The sequence below is a fragment of the Haemorhous mexicanus genome, chromosome 38, assembly GCF_027477595.1.
Source record: "Haemorhous mexicanus isolate bHaeMex1 chromosome 38, bHaeMex1.pri, whole genome shotgun sequence".
NCBI classification, from domain to species: domain Eukaryota; kingdom Metazoa; phylum Chordata; class Aves; order Passeriformes; family Fringillidae; genus Haemorhous; species Haemorhous mexicanus.
The window spans coordinates 286,258-305,271 of record NC_082378.1 but is presented as its reverse complement, the minus strand read 5'-3'; the positions used below and the strand labels follow the sequence as shown (position 1 = coordinate 305,271).

The following is a 19,014-nucleotide window of genomic DNA, read 5'->3' as shown; positions in this document are numbered from 1 at the left end:
GACTGGGAGGGACTGGGAGGGACTGGGAGGGGACTGGGAGGGACTGGGAGGGACTGGGATGGACTGGGAACAAACTGGGAGGGACTGGGAGGGGTTAAAATCGGACTGGTATGGACTGGGAGGGACTGGAAGGGAACTGGGAGGGACTGGGAGGGACTGGGAGGGACTGGGATGGACTGGGAGGGACTGGGATGGACTGGGAGGGACTGGGAGGGACTGGGAGCAGCTGGACCGGGATCAGCGCCTCGGGCAGGCCCAGCGCCGCCGTCAGGAAGATACTGGGAGGGGTTAACGGGACTGGTTTGTACTGGGAGGGACTGGGAGGGACTGGGAGGGGACTGGGAGGGACTGGGAACAAACTGGGAGGGGTTAAAATGGGACTGGGAGGGACTGGGAGGGGTTAATGAGGGACTGGTTTGTACTGGGATGGGACTGGGACAAACTGGCATGGACTGGGACGGACTGGGAGGGGTTAAAATGGGACTGGGATGGACTGGGAGGGACTGGGAGGGACTGGGAGGGGTTAAAATGGGACTGGGAGGGACTGGGATGGACTGGGAGGGACTGGGAGGGACTGGGAGGGACTGGGAGGGGTTAACGGGGGACTGGGATGGACTGGGATCAACTGGGATGGACTGGGATGTCCTGGTTTGTACTGGGAAGGACTGGGACAAACTGGGAGGGGATTGGGATAAACTGGGATTGACTGGGAGGGACTGGGATGGACTGGGAGGGGTTAACAGGGACTGGGTCAAACTGGGAGGGACTGGTTTATACTGGGATGGACTGGGAGGGGGTTGGGATGGACCAGGACAAACTGGGATGGACTGGGACAAACTGGGATGGACTGGGAGGGACTGGGATGGACTGGGATGGACTGGGAGGGACTGGGAGGGACTGGGATGAACTGGGACGGAACTGGGATGGAGCAGCACAAACTGGGACGGGACTGGGCCAAACCGGGCCAAACTGGGCCAAACTGGGCCAAACCGGCTTCAACATCTCCAAAGCTCTGCTCCAAACTGGTCGGAACTGGTCGGAACTGGTCGGAACTGGTGGCTCACCAGACGACCTCGCCCACGTTGGAGGAGATGAGGTAGCGGATGAACTGCTTCATGTTGTTGTAGATGGCCCTGCCCTCCTCCACGGCCGCCACGATGGTGGAGAAGTTGTCGTCGGCCAGGACCATCTCCGAGGCCGTCTTGGCCACGGCCGTGCCCGAGCCCATGGCGATGCCGATCTCGGCCTTCTTCAGCGCCGGCGCGTCGTTGACGCCGTCGCCGGTCTGGGGAGACGTCAGAAGGGGCGAGGGGTTGGTGGTGGAACCCCAAAAACCACGTTCAGTGCATGAGGAACATCAAAAGTAGGTGGAGTTGGTGGTGGGACTCCATAACTACGTCAAAAGTTGGTGGTGGAACCTCAAAAGTGGGTGGGGTTGGTGGTGGGACGCCATAACTACGTCAAAAGTTGGTGTTGGAACCTCAAAAGTAGGTGGAGTTGGTGGTGGGACTCCATAACTACGTCAAAAGTTGGTGGTGGAACCCCAAAAACCACGTTCAGCGCATGAGGAACATCAGAAATGATGCTGAGTTGGTGGTGGGACTCCATAACTACGTCAAAAGGTGGTGGTGGAACCCCAAAAACCACATTCAGCACGTGAGGAACATCAGAAATGGTGCTGAGTTGGTGGTGGGACTCCATAACTACGTCAAAAGTTGGTGGTGGAACCTCAAAAGTAGGTGGAGTTGGTGGTGGGACTCCATAACTACGTCAAAAGGTGGTGGTGGAACCTCAAAAGTAGGTGGAGTTGGTGGTGGGACTCCATAACTACGTCAAAAGTTGGTGGTGGAACCCTAAAACTGGGTGGAAGTGGTGGTGGAACTCCATAACTACATCAAAAGGTGGTGGTGGAACCCCAAAAACCACGTTCAGCGCGTGAGGAACATCAGAAATGGTGCTGAGTTGGTGGTGGGACTCCATAACTACGTCAAAAGTTGGTGGTGGAACCTCAAAAGTGGGTGGGGTTTGTGGTGGGACTCCATAACTACGTCAAAAGGTGGTGGTGGAACCCCAAAAACCACGTTCAGTGCATGAGGAACATCAAAAGTAGGTGGAGTTGGTGGTGGGACTCCATAACTACGTCAAAAGGTGGTGGTGGAACCTCAAAAGTAGGTGGGGTTTGTGGTGGGACTCCATAACTACATCAAAAGTTGGTGGTGGGACCTCAAAAGTAGGTGGAGTTGGTGGTGGGACGCCATAACTACATCAAAAGGTGGTGGTGGAACCCCAAAAACCACGTTCAGCGCATGAGGAACATCAGAAATGATGCTGAGTTGGTGGTGGGGCTCCATAACTACGTCAAAAGGTGGTGGTGGAACCCCAAAAACCACATTCAGCACGTGAGGAACATCAGAAATGGTGCTGAGTTGGTGGTGGGACTCCATAACTACGTCAAAAGTTGGTGGTGGAACCTCAAAAGTAGGTGGGGTTGGTGGTGGGACTCCATAACTACGTCAAAAGTTGGTGGTGGAACCTCAAAAGTGGGTGGAGTTGGTGGTGGGACTCCATAACTACGTCAAAAGTTGGTGGTGGAACCCCAAAAACCACGTTCAACACGTGAGGAACATCAGAAATGGTGCTGAGTTGGTGGTGGGACTCCATAACTACATCGAAAGTTGGTGGTGGAACCTCAAAAGTGGGTGGGGTTGGTGGTGGGACTCCATAACTACGTCAAAAGTTGGTGGTGGAACCTCAAAAGTAGGTGGGGTTGGTGGTGGGACTCCATAACTACGTCAAAAGGTGGTGGTGGAACCCCAAAAACCACGTTCAGCACGTGAGGAACCTCAAAAGTAGGTGGAGTTGGTGGTGGGACTCCATAACTACGTCAAAAGTTGGTAATGGAACCCCAAAAACCACGTTCACCTCGTCAGGAACATCAGAAATGATGCTGAGTTGGTGGTGGGACTCCATAACTACATCGAAAGTTGGTTGTGGAACCTCAAAAGTGGGTGGGGTTTGTGGTAGGACTCCATAACTACGTCAAAAGTTGGTAGTGGAACATCAAAAGTAGGTGGAGTTGGTGGTGGGACTCCATAACTACGTCAAAAGTTGGTGGTGGAACCCCAAAATCCACGTTCAGCGCATGAGGAACATTGAAAGTTATGTGAAATTGGTGGTGGACCTCCATAACCACGTCCATCAAGAACCTTTCAACTCCAAACCCCCATAAATCCATGGTAGACCTCCATAACCACCTCCAAACCCCCTGAAACCCCCATAAAACCCCACCAAACCCCCTCAAACCCCTGGTGGACCTCCATAACCACGTCCATCAAGAACCCATCCACTCCAAACCCACTCAGATCCATGGTGGACCTCCATAACCACCTCCAAATCCACTGAAATCTACTCAAATCCCCATAAACCCATGGTGGACCTCCATAACCACCTCCAAACCTACTCAAACCCCTGGTGGACCTCCATAACCACGTCCATCAAGAACCCATCCACTCCAAACCTACTCAGATCCATGGAGGACCTCCATAACCACCTCCAAACCCCCTCAAACCCTCATAAAACCCCACCAAACCCCCAGAAACCCATGGTGGACCTCCATAACCACGTCCATCAAGAACCTATCCACTCCAAACCCACTCAGATCCATGGTAGACCTCCATAACCACCTCCAAATCCACTCAAACCCACTCAAACCCCCATAAACCCATGGTGGACCTCCATAACCACCTCCAAACCTACTCAAACCCCTGGTGGACCTCCATAACCACGTCCATCAAGAACCTATCCACTCCAAACCCACTCAGATCCATGGTGGACCTCCATAACCACCTCCAAATCCACTCAAACCCACTCAAACCCCCTCAAACCCATGGTGGACCTCCATAACCACCTCCAAATCCCCTCAAACCCCTGGTGGACCTCCATAACCACCTCCATCAAGAACCTATCCACTCCAAACCCCCTCAAACCCCTGGTGGACCTCCATAACCACGTCCATCAAGAACCTATCCACTCCAAACCTACTCAGATCCATGGTGGACCTCCATAACCACCTCCAAACCCACTCAAACCCCCATAAAACCCCACCAAACCCCCTCAAACCCCTGGTGGACCTCCATAACCACGTCCATCAAGAACCTATCCACTCCAAACCCCCTCAAACCCCTGGTGGACCTCCATAACCACCTCCAAACCCCCTGAAACTCCCATAAAACCACCTCCAAACCCCCTCAAACCCATGGTGGACCTCCATAACCACGTCCATCAAGAACCTATCCACTCCAAACCCACTCAGATCCATGGTGGACCTCCATAACCACCTCCAAATCCACTGAAATCTACTCAAATCCCCATAAACCCATGGTGGACCTCCATAACCACCTCCAAACCTCCTCAAACCCCCATAAAACCCCACCAAACCCCCTCAAACCCATGGTGGACCTCCATAACCACCTCCAAACCTACTCAAACCCCTGGTGGACCTCCATCACCACGTCCATCAAGAACCCATCCACTCCAAACCCACTCAGATCCATGGTGGACCTCCATAACCACCTCCAAACCCCCTCAAACCCATGGTGGACCTCCATAACCACGTCCATCAAGAACCTATCCACTCCAAACCCCCTCAAACCCCTGGTGGACCTCCATAACCACGTCCATCAAGAACCTATCCACTCCAAACCCACTCAGATCCATGGTGGACCTCCATAACCACCTCCAAACCCCCTCAAACCCCTGGTGGACCTCCCCCACCACGTCCCACCACCACGCCGCCCCTCACCATGGCGGTGATCTCGTCGAAGGACTGCAGGAACTCCACGATCTTGGACTTGTGGGTGGGCTCCACCCTCCAAACCCCCATAAACCCATGGTGGACCTCCATAACCACCTCCAAACCCCCTGAAATGCCCATAAAACCCCACCAAACCCCTTCAAACCCATGGTAGACCTCCATAACCACGTCCATCAAGAACCTATCCACTCCAAACCCACTCAGATCCATGGTGGACCTCCATAACCACCTCCAAATCCACTCAAACCCACTCAAACCCCACTAAACCCATGGTGGACCTCCATAACCACCTCCAAACCCCCATAAACCCATGGTGGACCTCCATAACCACGTCCATCAAGAACCTATCCACTCCAAACCCACTCAGATCCATGGTGGACCTCCATAACCACCTCCAAACCCCCTCAAACCCCTGGTGGACCTCCATAACCACCTCCAAACCCTCTGAAACTCCCATAAAACCCCACCAAACCCCCAGAAACCCCTGGTGGACCTCCATAACCACGTCCATCAAGAACCTATCCACTCCAAACCCCCTCAAACCCCTGGTTGACCTCCATATCCACCTCCAAACCCCCTGAAACTCCCATAAAACCCCACCAAACCCCCTCAAACCCATGGTGGACCTCCATAACCACGTCCATCAAGAACCTTTCAACTCCAAACCCCCACAAATCCATGGTAGACCTCCATAACCATCTCCAAACCCCCTCAAACCCCTGGCGGACCTCCCCCACCACGTCCCACCACCCCGCCGCCCCTCACCATGGCGGTGATCTCGTCGAAGGACTGCAGGAACTCTACGATCTTGGACTTGTGGGTGGGCTCCACCCTCCAAACCCCCAGAAACCCATGGTAGACCTCCATAACCACCTCCAAATCCACTGAAATCTACTCAAATCCCCTCAAACTCATGGTGGCCCTCCATAACCACCTCCAAACCTACTCAGACCTTCATAAATCCATGGTGGACCTCCATAACCACCTCCAAACCCCCTCAAACCCCCATAAAACCCCACCAAACCCCCAGAAACCCATGGTGGACCTCCATAACCACGTCCATCAAGAACCTATCCACTCCAACCCCCCTCAAACCCCTGGTGGACCTCCATAACCATCTCCAAATCCACTCAAACCCCCATAAAACCCCACCAAACCCCCTCAAACCCCTGGTGGACCTCCATAACCACGTCCATCAAGAACCTATCCAGTCCAAACCCCCTCAGATCCATGGTAGACCTCCATAACCACCTCCAAATCCACTGAAATCTACTCAAATCCCCATAAACCCATGGTGGACCTCCATAACCACCTCCAAACCTACTCAGACCCCTGGTGGACCTCCATAACCACGTCCATCAAGAACCTATCCACTCCAAACTCACTCAGATCCATGGTGGACCTCCATAACCATCTCCAAACCCCCTCAAACCCCCATAAAACCCCACCAAACCCCCTCAAACCCATGGTGGACCTCCATAACCACCTCCAAACCTACTCAAACCCCTGGTGGACCTCCATAACCACGTCCATCAAGAACCTATCCACTCCAAACCTACTCAGATCCATGGTGGACCTCCATAACCACCTCCAAACCCACTCAAACCCCCATAAAACCCCACCAAACCCCCTCAAACCCATGGTGGACCTCCATAACCATGTCCATCAAGAACCTATCCACTCCAAACCCACTCAGATCCATGGTGGACCTCCATAACCACCTCCAAACCCAATCTAATCCCCTCCAAACCCCCTCAAACCCCTGGTGGACCTCCATAACCACCTCCAAACCTACTCAAACCCCTGGTGGACGTCCATAACCACGTCCATCAAGAACCCTTCAACTCCTGACCCCCATAAACCCATGGTGGACCTCCATAACCACCTCCAAACCCCCTCAAACCCCTGGTAGACCTCCATAACCACCTCCAAACCCAATCGAATCCCCTCCAAACCCACTCAAACCCCTGGTGGACCTCCATAACCACGTCCATCCAGAACCTTCCAACTCCTAACCTCCTCAAACCCATGGTGGACCTCCATAACCACCTCCAAACCCCCTCAAACCCCTGGTGGACCTCCACCACCACGCCGCCCCTCACCATGGCGGTGATCTCGTCGAAGGACTGCAGGAACTCCACGATCTTGGACTTGTGGGTGGGCTCCACCCTCCAAACCCCCAGAAACCCATGGTAGACCTCCATAACCACCTCCAAATCCACTGAAATCTACTCAAATCCCCACAAATCCATGGTGGACCTCCATAACCACCTCCAAACCCCCTCAAACCCCCATAAAACCCCTCCAAACCCCCTCAAACCCATGGTGGACCTCCATCACCACGTCCATCAAGAACCTATCCACTCCAAACCCACTCAGATCCATGGTGGACCTCCATAACCACGTCCATCAAGAACCTATCCACTCCAAACCCACTCAGATCCATGGTGGACCTCCATAACCACCTCCAAACCCCCTCAAACCCCCATAAAACCCCACCAAACCCCCAGAAACCCATGGTGGACCTCCATCACCACGTCCATCAAGAACCTATCCACTCCAAACCCACTCAAACCCATGGTGGACCTCCATAACCACCTCCAAACCCCCTCAAACCCCCATAAAACCCCACCAAACCCCCTCAAACCCATGGTGGACCTCCATAATCACGTCCATCAAGAACCTTTCAACTCCAAACCCCAACAAATCCATGGTAGACCTCCATAACCACCTCCAAACCCCCTCAAACGCCTGGTGGACCTCCATAACCACGTCCATCAAGAACCTATCCACTCCAAACCCCCTCAAACCCCTGGTGGACCTCCATAACCACCTCCAAACCTCCTCAAACCCCCATAAAACCCCACCAAACCCCCAGAAACCCATGGTGGACCTCCATAACCACGTCCATCAAGAACCTTTCAACTCCAAACCCCCTCAAACCCCTGGTGGACCTCCATAACCACCTCCAAACCCACTCAAACCCATGGTGGACCTCCAAAACCACCTCCAAACCCAATCTAATCCCCTCCAAACCCCCTCAAACCCCTGGTGGACCTCCATAACCACCTCCAAACCCCCTCAAACCCCTGGCGGACCTCCCCCACCACGTCCCACCACCCCGCCGCCCCTCACCATGGCGGTGATCTCGTCGAAGGACTGCAGGAACTCCACGATCTTGGACTTGTGGGTGGGCTCGACGCGGGCGAAGCAGCAGGCGCGCCGGCACGCCTCGCGCTGCTCGGCCAGCGGCAGGTCGTCGAACTCGCGGCCGGTGTAGGCGCGGCCGGTGACCTCCTCGTCCTCGGAGAAGATGCCGATGCGGCGGCAGATGGCGATGGCCGTGCCCTTGTTGTCCCCGGTGATCATGATGACGCGGATGCCGGCGTCGCGGCAGAGGCGGATGGAGCCCATCACCTCCTTGCGGGGAGGGTCCAGCATGCCCACGCAGCCCACGAAGGTCAGGTCGGTCTGGTGGGGTGGAGGGGAGGTGGTGGGAGGTCAGGGGAAGGGAGGTTTGGAGGTGGTGGTGGACCAGGAAGCTCCAGAAATGGAGGTTTGGAGATGGTGGTGGACCAAGAACCACCAAAAATTGGGGTTTGGAGGACCAGGAACCTTCAAAAATGGAGTTTGGAGGTGGTGGTGGACCAGGAACCTTCAAAGATGGAGGTTTGGAGATGGTGGTGGACCAAGAAGCTCCAAAAATTGGGGTTTGGAGGAGCAGGAACCTTCAAAAATGGAGTTTGGAGGTGGTGGTGGACCAGGAACCTCCAAAGATGGAGGTTTGGAGGTGGTGGTGGAGAAGGAACCTTCAAAAATGGAGGTTTGGGGTGGTGGTGGACCAGGAACCTCCAGAAATTGGGGGGTTGGAGGATCCGGAACCTTCAAAAATGGAGGTTTGGAGGTGGTGGTGGACCAAGGACCTCCAAAAATGGAGGTTTGGAGGAGCAGGGACCTTCAAAAATGGAGGTTGGAGGTGGTGGTGGGCCAGGAAGCTCCAGAAATTGGGGTTTGGAGGTGGTGGTGGAGAAGGAACCTCCAAAGATGGAGGTTTGGAGGTGGTGGTGGACCAAGAACCTCCAAAAATTGGGGGCTGGAGGAGCAGGAACCTTCAAAAACGGAGTTTGGAGGTGGTGGTGGACCAGGAACCTCCAAAAATGGGGGGTTGGAGGATCCGGAGCCTTCAAAAATGGAGGGTGGAGGTGGTGGTGGAGAAGGAACCTCCAAAGATGGAGATTTGGAGATGGTGGTGGACCAGGGACCTTCAAAAATGGAGGTTTGGAGGTGGTGGTGGACCAGGAACATCCAAAAATTGGGGGTTGGAGATGGTGGTGGAGAAGGGACCTTCAAAAATGGAGTTTGGAGGAGGTGGTGGACCAGGAACCTTCAAAATTGGGGGGTTGGAGGATCTGGAACCTTCAAAAATGGAGGTTTGGAGGTCGTGGTGGACCAAGAACCTCCAAAGATGGAGGTTTGGAGATGGTGGTGGACCAAGAACCTCCAAAAATTGGGGGTTGGAGATGGTGGTGGACCAGGAACCTTCAAAAATGGAGTTTGGAGGTGGTGGTGGACCAAGAAGCTCCAAAAATGGAGGTTTGGAGGATCAGGAACCTTCAAAAATGGAGTTTGGAGATGGTGGTGGACCAAGAAGCTCCAAAAATGGAGGTTTGGAGGATCAGGAACCTTCAAAAATGGAGTTTTGGAGGTCGTGGTGGACCAAGAACCTCCAAAAATGGGGGGTTGGAGATGGTGGTGGAGAAGGGACCTTCAAAAATGGAGTTTGGAGGTGGTGGTGGAGAAGGAACCTTCAAAAATGGAGGTTTGTAGGAGTAGGGACCTTCAAAAATGGAGTTTTGGAGGTCGTGGTGGACCAAGAACCTCCAAAAATTGGGGGCTGGAGGAGCAGGAACCTTCAGAAATGGAGTTTGGAGGTGGTGGTGGACCAAGAAGCTCCAAAAATGGAGGTTTGGAGGAGTAGGGACCTTCAAAAATGGAGTTTGGAGGAGGTGGTGGACCAGGAACCTCCAAAGATGGAGGTTTGGAGGTGGTGGTGGACCAGGAACCTCCAAAAATGGAGGTTTGGAGGTGGTGGTGGGCCAAGAACCTCCAAAAATTGGGGGTTGGAGATGGTGGTGGACCAGGAACCTTCAAAGATGGAGGTTTGGAGGTGGTGGTGGACCAGGAACCTCCAAAGATGGAGTTTGGAGGTCGTGGTGGACCAAGAAGCTCCAGAGATTGGAGTCTGGAGGAGCAGGGACCTTCAAAAATGGAGTTTGGAGATCTTGGTGGACCAGGAACCTTCAAAAATGGAGGTTTGGAGGAGTAGGGACCTTCAAAAATGGAGTTTGGAGGTCGTGGTGGACCAAGAACCTCCAAAAATTGGGGGTTGGAGGAGCAGGAACCTTCAGAAATGGAGTTTGGAGATCTTGGTGGACCAGGGACCTCCAAAAATTGGGGTTTGGAGGAGTAGGGACCTTCAAAAATGGAGGTTTGGGGTGGTGGTGGGCCAAGAACCTCCAAAAGAGGTCCCACCACCCATAATGAGGTCCCACCACCCAAATCGAGGTCCCACCACCCAAACCAAGGTCCCACCACCCATAATGAGGTCCCAAACCGAGGTCCCACCACCCAAACCGAGGTCCCACCACCCACACCGAGGTCCCACCACCCACACCGAGGTCCCACCACCCAAATCGAGGTCCCACCACCCAAAATGAGGTCCCACCACCCAAAATGAGGTCCCACCACCCAAACCGAGGTCCCACCACCCAAACCAAGGTCCCACCACCCAAACCGAGGTCCCACCACCCAAATCGAGGTCCCACCACCCAAACCGAGGTCCCACCACCCAAACCAAGGTCCCACCACCCAAAACGAGCTCCCACCACCCAAATTGAGGTCCCACCCCCAAACCAAGGTCCCACCACCGAGGTCCCACCACCCAAATCGAGGTCCCACCACCCATAATGAGGTCCCACCACCCAAAATGAGGTCCCAAAACTGAGGTCCCACCCCCCACACCGAGGTCCCACCACCCAGGAGACCCCCGGCGAGCACCGACCTCGTACTCGGCGAACTTGGAGGAGTCCTCGAGGGCCATCTCCTCCTTCTTGGGCGGCGTGTCGCGGGTGGCCAGGGCCAGGCAGCGCAGGGTGTCCCTGCCCGTGCCCCACTCCCTGATGACGCTCTGGATCTTCTCCTTCACCGCCGGCGTCAGGGGAACCCTGGTGGTGCCCACCCGGACGTAGTTGCAGCGGTCGATGACGCCCTCGGGGGCACCCTGGGGGGGACACGGGTGTCACCAGGGGTGGTGGGACCGAGGTTGGAGAAGGTTTGGGGTGGTGGGAACCAGGTTGGAGAAGGTTTGAGAAGGTTGGAGAAGGTTTGAGGTGGTGGACCCAGGATTGGAGAACGTTTGGGGTGGTGGGACCGAGGTTGGAGAAGGTTTGGAGTGGTGGGACCAAGGTTGGAGAAGGTTGGAGAAGGTTTCAGGTGGTGGGACCAAGGTTGGAGAAGGTTTGGAGTAGGTTTGAGAAGGTTTCAGGTGGTGGGACCAAGTTTGGAGAAAGTTTGGAGTAGGTTTGAGAAGGTTTGGGGTGGTGGGAACCAGGTTGGAGAAGGTTTGGGGTGGTGGAATCAAGGTTGGAGAAGGTTTGGAGAGGGTTGGAGAAGGTTTGGGGTGGTGGGACCAAGGTTGGAGAAGGTTTGAGGAGTTTTGAGAAGGTTTGGGGTGGTGGGACCACGGTTGGAGAAGGTTTGAGAAGGTTTCAGGTGGTGGGACCAAGTTTGGAGAAAGTTTGGAGTAGGTTGGAGAAGGTTTGAGGTGGTGGGACCAAGGTTGGAGAAGGTTTGGGGTGGTGGGACGTAGTTGCAGCGGTCGATGACGCCCTCGGGGGCACCCTGGGGGGGACACGGGTGTCACCAGGGGTGGTGGGGACCAGGTTGGAGAAGGTTTGGAGGGGGTTGGAGAAGGTTTGGGGTGGTGGGACCAAGGCTGGAGAAGGTTTGAGGTGGTGGGACCAAGGTTGGAGAAGGTTTGGGGTGGTGGGACCCAGGTTGGAGAAGGTTTGAGAAGGTTTCAGGTGGTGGGACCAAGGTTGGAGAAGGTTTGAGAAGGTTTCAGGTGGTGGGACCAAGGTTGGAGAAGGTTTCAGGTGGTGGGACCAAGGTTGGAGAAGGTTTGAGAAGGTTTCAGGTGGTGGGACCAAGGTTGGAGAAGGTTTGAGAAGGTTTCAGGTGGTGGGACCAAGGTTGGAGAAGGTTTCAGGTGGTGGGACCAAGGTTGGAGAAGGTTTGGGGTGGTGGGAACCAGGTTGGAGAAGGTTTGGAGAATATTTGAGAAGGTTTCAGGTGGTGGGACCAAGGCTGGAGAAGGTTTGGGGTGGTGGAACTAAGGTTGGAGAAGGTTTGGAGTAGGTTTGAGAAGGTTTGGGGTGGTGGGACCAAGGTTGGAGAAGGTTTGGGGTGGTGGGACGTAGTTGCAGCGGTCGATGACGCCCTCGGGGGCACCCTGGGGGGGACACGGGTGTCACCAGGGGTGGTGGGAACCAGGTTGGAGAAGGTTTGGGGTGGTGGGAACCAGGTTGGAGAAGGTTTGGAGGGGGTTGGAGAAGGTTTGAGGTGGTGGACCCAGGATTGGAGAACGTTTGGGGTGGTGGGACCGAGGTTGGAGAAGGTTTGGAGTGGTGGGACCAAGGTTGGAGAAGGTTTGAGGAGTTTTGAGAAGGTTTGGGGTGGTGGGACCAAGGTTGGAGAAGGTTTGGAGTGGTGGGACCCAGGTAGGAGAAGGTTTGGAGAGGGTTTGAGAAGGTTTGGGGTGGTGGGACCAAGGTTGGAGAAGGTTTGGAGAATATTTGAGAAGGTTTGGTGTGGTGGGACCAAGGCTGGAGAAGGTTGGAGAAGGTTTGGGGTGGTGGGACCAAGGTTGGAGAAGGTTTGAGAAGGTTTGAGAAGGTTTGGGGTGGTGGGACCAAGGTTGGAGAAGGTTTGGGGTGGTGGGACCCAGGTAGGAGAAGGTTTGAGAAGGTTTCAGGTGGTGGGACCAAGGTTTGAGAAGGTTTGGGGTGGTGGGACCAAGGTTAGAGAAGGTTTGGAGAAGGTTGGAGAAAGTTTGGGGTGGTGGGACCCAAGTAGGAGAAGGTTTGAGAAGGTTTCAGGTGGTGGGACCAAGGTTGGAGAAGGTTTGGGGTGGTGGGACCAAGGTTGGAGAAGGTTTGGGGTGGTGGGACCAAGGTTGGAGAAGGTTTGAGAAGGTTTGGGGTGGTGGGACCAAGGTTGGAGAAGGTTTGGGGTGGTGGAATCAAGGTTGGAGAAGGTTTGGGGTGGTGGGACCGAGGTTGGAGAAGGTTTGAGGAGTTTTGAGAAGGTTTGGGGTGGTGGGACCGAGGTTGGAGAAGGTTTGGAGAAGGTTTGGGGTGGTGGGACCAAGGTTGGAGAAGGTTTGGGGTGGTGGGACCAAGGTTGGAGAACGTTTGGGGTGGTGGGACCAAGGTTGGAGAAGGTTTGAGAAGGTTTGGGGTGGTGGGACCAAGGTTGGAGAAGGTTTGGGGTGGTGGAATTAAGGTTGGAGAAGGTTTGAGGAGTTTTGAGAAGGTTTGGGGTGGTGGGACGTAGTTGCAGCGGTCGATGACGCCCTTGGGGGCACCCTGGGGGGGACACGGGTGTCACCAGGGGTGGTGGGAACCAGGGGTGGAGAAGGTTTGAGAAGGTTTGAGAAGGTTTCAGGTGGTGGGACCAAGGCTGGAGAAAGTTTGGAGAAGGTTGGAGAAGGTTTGGGGTGGTGGGAGAAGGTTTGAGAAGGTTTGGGGTGGTGGGACCAAGGTTGGAGAAGGTTTGAGAAGGTTTGAGAAGGTTTGGGGTGGTGGGACCGAGGTTGGAGAAGGTTTGGAGAATATTTGAGAAGGTTTGGGGTGGTGGGACCAAGGCTGGAGAAGGTGGGGTGGTGGGACCAAGGTAGGAGAATATTTGAGAAGGTTTGGGGTGGTGGGACCAAGGTTTGAGAAGGTTTGGGGTGGTGGGACCAAGGTTGGAGAAGGTTTGGAGAATATTTGAGAAGGTTTGGGGTGGTGGGACCAAGGCTGGAGAAGGTTTGGGGTGGTGGGACGTGGCCATGGGCTGGTGGTTCCCAGCCAACATCCCCCAGGTGACCCAGAAGGTGACCCCCAGGTGACCTCCAGGTGACCTCCAGGTGACCCCCAGGTGACCCCCAGGTGACCCCCAGGTGACCCACCTTGACGAACATCTTGTTGCCCACGGCGGCGCGCGAGGCCTTGGCCGGCGAGCAGAAGACCGACATGGACTTCCTGTCCCTGGAGAACTCCAGCGTGAACTCCTTCTTCATCAGCTGCTTGATCACCTGCGCAGGTGGGACAGGTGGGACACGTGGGAATGGTGGGGCAGGTGGGACAGGTGGGGCAGGTGGGACAGGTGGGACAGGTGGGAATGGTGGGACAGGTGGGACAGGTGGGGCAGGTGGGACAGGTGGGAATGGTGGGACAGGTGGGACAGGTGGGACAGGTGGGACAGGTGGGAATGGTGGGGCAGGTGGGACAGGTGGGAATGGTGGGGCAGGTGGGACAGGTGGGGCAGGTGGGACAGGTGGGACAGGTGGGAATGGTGGGACAGGTGGGGCAGGTGGGAATGGTGGGACAGGTGGGGCAGGTGGGAATGGTGGGACAGGTGGGGCAGGTGGGACAGGTGGGACAGGTGGGAATGGTGGGGCAGGTGGGGCAGGTGGGACAGGTGGGACAGGTGGGGCAGGTGGGACAGGTGGGGCAGGTGACCCAGAAGGTGACCCAGGTGGGACAGGTGGGGCAGGTGGGACAGGTGGGACAGGTGGGGCAGGTGGGGCAGGTGGGAATGGTGGGACAGGTGGGACAGGTGGGAATGGTGGGAATGGTGGGAATGGTGGGGCAGGTGGGACAGGTGGGACAGGTGGGACAGGTGGGACAGGTGGGACAGGTGGGACAGGTGGGAATGGTGGGACAGGTGGGACAGGTGGGACAGGTGGGGCAGGTGGGACAGGTGGGGCAGGTGGTGGCCCAGGTGGGACAGGTGACCTAGAAGGTCACCCAGGTGGGACAGGTGACCCAGGTGGGTGCCCAGGTGGTGGCCCAGGTGACCCAGGTGGTGGCCCAGGTGGGACAGGTGACCCAGGTGGCCCAGGTGGGACAGGTGACCCAGGTGGGACAGGTGACCCAGGTGGCCCAGGTGGTGACCCAGGTGACCCAGGTGATGACCCAGGTGGTGGCCCAGGTGGGACAGGTGGCGGCGCAGGTGGGACAGGTGACCCAGGTGACCCAGGTGGTGACCCAGGTGACCCAGGTGACCCAGGTGGCCCAGGTGACCCAGGTGACCCAGGTGGCCCAGGTGATGACTCAGGTGGCCCAGGTGACCCAGGTGGGACAGGTGGTGGCCCAGGTGGCCCAGGTGGTGGCCCAGGTGACCCCAGTGGTGACCCAGGTGACCCAGGTGGCGACCCAGGTGACCCAGATGACCCAGGTGGTGACCCAGGTGACCCAGGTGGCCCAGGTGACCCAGGTGACCCAGGTGACCCAGGTGACCCAGGTGATGACCCAGGTGGTGGCCCAGGTGACCCAGGTGGTGACCCAGGTGACCCAGATGACCCAGGTGGTGGCCCAGGTGGCCCAGGTGGTGGCGCAGGTGGGACAAGTGGCGGCACAGGTGGGACAGGTGACCCAGGTGACCCAGGTGGTGACCCAGGTGGTGGCCCAGGTGACCCAGGTGGCGGCGCAGGTGACACTCACGGCGTTGCAGGCGTTGGCGCGCTCCACCTTGGACAGGTTCCTGACGTCGGTGTTGAAGACGTTCATCTTCTCCACCAGGCAGGTGAGGGCGGTCTCGGTGGCCTCGCCCACCTTCTCATAGACACCTTTGGCCTGGGGACAGGTGGGACAGGTGAGACAGGTGGGACAGGGGCACCAGGTGGGACAGGTGGGACAGGTGGGACAGGTGGGACAGGGGACACCAGGTGGGACAGGTGGGACAGGTGGGACAGGTGGGACAGGTGGGACAGGGGACACCAGGTGGGACAGGTGGGACAGGTGGGACAGGTGGGACAGGTGGGGCAGGGGGCACCAGGTGGGACAGGTGGGACAGGGGGCACCAGGTGGGACAGGTGGGACAGGGGCACCAGGTGGGACAGGTGGGGCAGGTGGGGCAGGTGGGACAGGTGGGACAGGTGGGACCGGTGGGACAGGGGACACCAGGTGGGACAGGTGGGACAGGTGGGACAGGTGGGACAGGTGGGACAGGGGACACCAGGTGGGACAGGTGGGACAGGTGGGACAGGTGGGACGGGTGGGACAGGGGACACCAGGTGGGACAGGTGGGACAGGTGGGACAGGTGGGACGGGTGGGACAGGTGGGGCAGGTGGGACAGGTGGGACAGGTGGGACAGGGGACACCAGGTGGGACAGGTGGGACAGGTGGGACAGGTGGGACAGGTGGGACAGGGGACACCAGGTGGGACAGGTGGGACAGGTGGGACAGGTGGGACGGGTGGGACAGGGGACACCAGGTGGGACAGGTGGGACAGGTGGGACAGGTGGGACAGGTGGGACAGGGGCACCAGGTGGGACAGGTGGGACAATGAGGTCTTGGTGGCCTCGCCCACCTTCTCATAGACACCTTTGGCCTGGGGACAGGTGGGACAGGTGGGACAGGTGGGACAGGTGGGGCAGGTGGGACAGGGGCACCAGGTGGGACAGGTGGGACAGGTGGGACAATGAGGTCTCGGTGGCCTCGCCCACCTTCTCATAGACACCTTTGGCCTGCACAGGTGGGACAGGTGGGACAGGTGGGTCCATGGGTGTCACCAGGGGTTGGGGACACCAAGAGATGACCCAGGTGTCCCCAGGGGGGGAGGGGAAATGGCTGTCCAGATGTCCCAGGTGCCCCAGGTGCCCCAGGTGATGTCCCAGGTGATGTCCCAGGTGATGTCCCAGGTGATGTCCCAGGTGATGTCCCAGGTGCCCCAGGTGCCCCAGGTGTCCCAGGTGATGTCCCAGGTGTCCCAGGAGATGTCCCAGGTGATGTCCCAGGTGCCCCAGGTGCCCCAGGTGCCCCAGGTGTCCCAGGTGCCCCACGTGATGTCCCAGGTGATGTCCCAGGTGATGTCCCAGGTGTCCCAGGTGTCCCAGGTGCCCCACGTGGTGTCCCAGGTGTCCCAGGTGTCCCAGGTGATGTCCCAGGTGTCCCAGGTGATGTCCCAGGTGATGTCCCAGGTGCCCCAGGTGCCCCAGGTGATGTCCCAGGTGATGTCCCAGGTGTCCCAGGTGATGCCCCAGGTGCCCAGGTGCCCCAGGTGATGTCCCAGGTGATGCCCCAGGTGCCCCAGGTGCCCCAGGTGCCCCAGGTGATGCCCCAGGTGTCCCAGGTGATGTCCCAGGTGTCCCAGGTGATGCCCCAGGTGATGTCCCAGGTGATGTCCCAGGTGCCCCAGATGCCCCAGGTGCTCCAGGTGCCCAGGTGCCCCAGGTGGTGTCCCAGGTGTCCCAGGTGCCCCAGGTGGTGTCCCAGGTGCCCCAGGTGATGCCCCAGGTGCCCCAGGTGATGCCCCAGGTGGTGTCCCAGGTGATGCCCCAGGTGATGTCCCAGGTGTCCCAGGTGTCCCAGGTGGTGTCCCAGGTGATGCCCCAGGTGATGCCCCAGGTGATGCCCCAGGTGCCCAGGTGCCCCAGGTGATGTCCCAGGTGTCCCAGGTGATGCCCCAGGTGCCCCAGGTGCCCCAGGTGATGCCCCAGGTGCCCCAGGTGATGTCCCAGGTGCCCCAGGTGCCCCAGGTGCCCCAGGTGATGCCCCAGGTGATGTCCCAGGTGATGTCCCAGGTGCCCCAGGTGTCCCAGGTGCCCCAGGTGATGTCCCAGGTGTCCCAGGTGATGTCCCAGGTGATGATGTCCCAGGTGCCCAGATGTCCCAGGTGATGTCCCAGGTGCCCCAGGTGACAGGTGATGTCCCAGGTGCCCCAGGTGATGTCCCAGGTGCCCCAGGTGACAGGAGATGTCCCAGGTGTCCCAGGTGCCCCAGGTGCCCTCACCTCGTTGTAGTCCAGCGAGGAGTCGTTGCAGAGGGCGCAGATGGTGGCCAGCTCCACCAGGCCATCGAACTGCCCCGCCTTCACCGGCCGCTCCTGCCGCAGCCTGGGGACATCGGGGACATCAGAGAGGACATTGGGGTCACCAGGGGTCACCGGGGGTCACCAGGGGTCATGGGGTCATGGGGACATTGGGGACAGCAGATGGTGGCCAGCTCCACCAGGCCATCGAACTGCCCCGCCTTCACCGGCCGCTCCTGCCGCAGCCTGGGGACATCGGGGACATCATGGGGTCACCAGGGGTCACCAGGGGTCACCAGGGGTCATGGGGACATTGGGGACATTGGGGACAGCAGGTGGTGGCCAGCTCCACCAGGCCATCGAACTGCCCCGCCTTCACCGGCCGCTCCTGCCGCAGCCTGGGGACACCAGAGGGGACATCGGGGACATTGGGGTCACCAGGGGTCATGGGGTCATGGGGTCACCAGGGGTCACCAGGGGTCATGGGGTCATGGGGTCATGGGGACATTGGGGACAGCAGGTGGTGGCCAGCTCCACCAGGCCATCGAACTGCCCCGCCTTCACCGGCCGCTCCTGCCGCAGCCTGGGGACACCAGAGGGGACATCGGGGTCACCAGGGGTCACCAGGGGTCATGGGGTCATGGGGACACTGGGGACACTGGGGACATTGGGGACATTGGGGACATTGGGGTCACCAGGGGTCACCAGGGGTCATGGGGTCATTGGGGACATTGGGGACATTGGGGACATTGGGGACATTGGGGACATCAGGGACATTGGGGACATTGGGGTCACCAGGGGTCACCAGGGGTCATGGGGTCATGGGGACATTGGGGTCATTGGGGACATGGGGACAGCAGGTGGTGGCCAGCTCCACCAGGCCATCGAACTGCCCCGCCTTCACTGGCTGCTCCTGCCGCAGCCTGGGGACATCGGGGACATCATGGGGTCATTGGGGTCACCAGGGGTCACCAGGGGTCACCAGGGGTCATGGGGTCATGGGGACATTGGGGACAGCAGGTGGTGGCCAGCTCCACCAGGCCATCGAACTGCCCCGCCTTCACCGGCCGCTCCTGCCGCAGCCTGGGGACATCGGGGACATTGGGGTCACCAGGGGTCACCAGGG

At 58.0% G+C, this 19,014-nt stretch overlaps 1 protein-coding gene across 2 annotated transcripts in view; it reads right to left on the bottom strand.

Moving 5' to 3' along the window:
• Window positions 1-19,014, bottom strand: part of ATP2A1 (ATPase sarcoplasmic/endoplasmic reticulum Ca2+ transporting 1) — a 46,800-nt gene that overhangs the window by 14,392 nt on the left and 13,394 nt on the right. For both annotated transcript variants that reach the window (XM_059872833.1, XM_059872831.1), the window contains exons 8-13: window positions 17,871-17,973; window positions 15,580-15,711; window positions 14,043-14,168; window positions 10,875-11,093; window positions 7,949-8,284; window positions 1,065-1,285 (exon numbers count right to left, since the gene is read on the bottom strand). In XM_059872833.1, coding sequence (XP_059728816.1) covers window positions 1,065-1,285; window positions 7,949-8,284; window positions 10,875-11,093; window positions 14,043-14,168; window positions 15,580-15,711; window positions 17,871-17,973 — 1,137 coding nt within the window. The remainder of the gene's footprint in view (window positions 1-1,064; window positions 1,286-7,948; window positions 8,285-10,874; window positions 11,094-14,042; window positions 14,169-15,579; window positions 15,712-17,870; window positions 17,974-19,014) is intronic.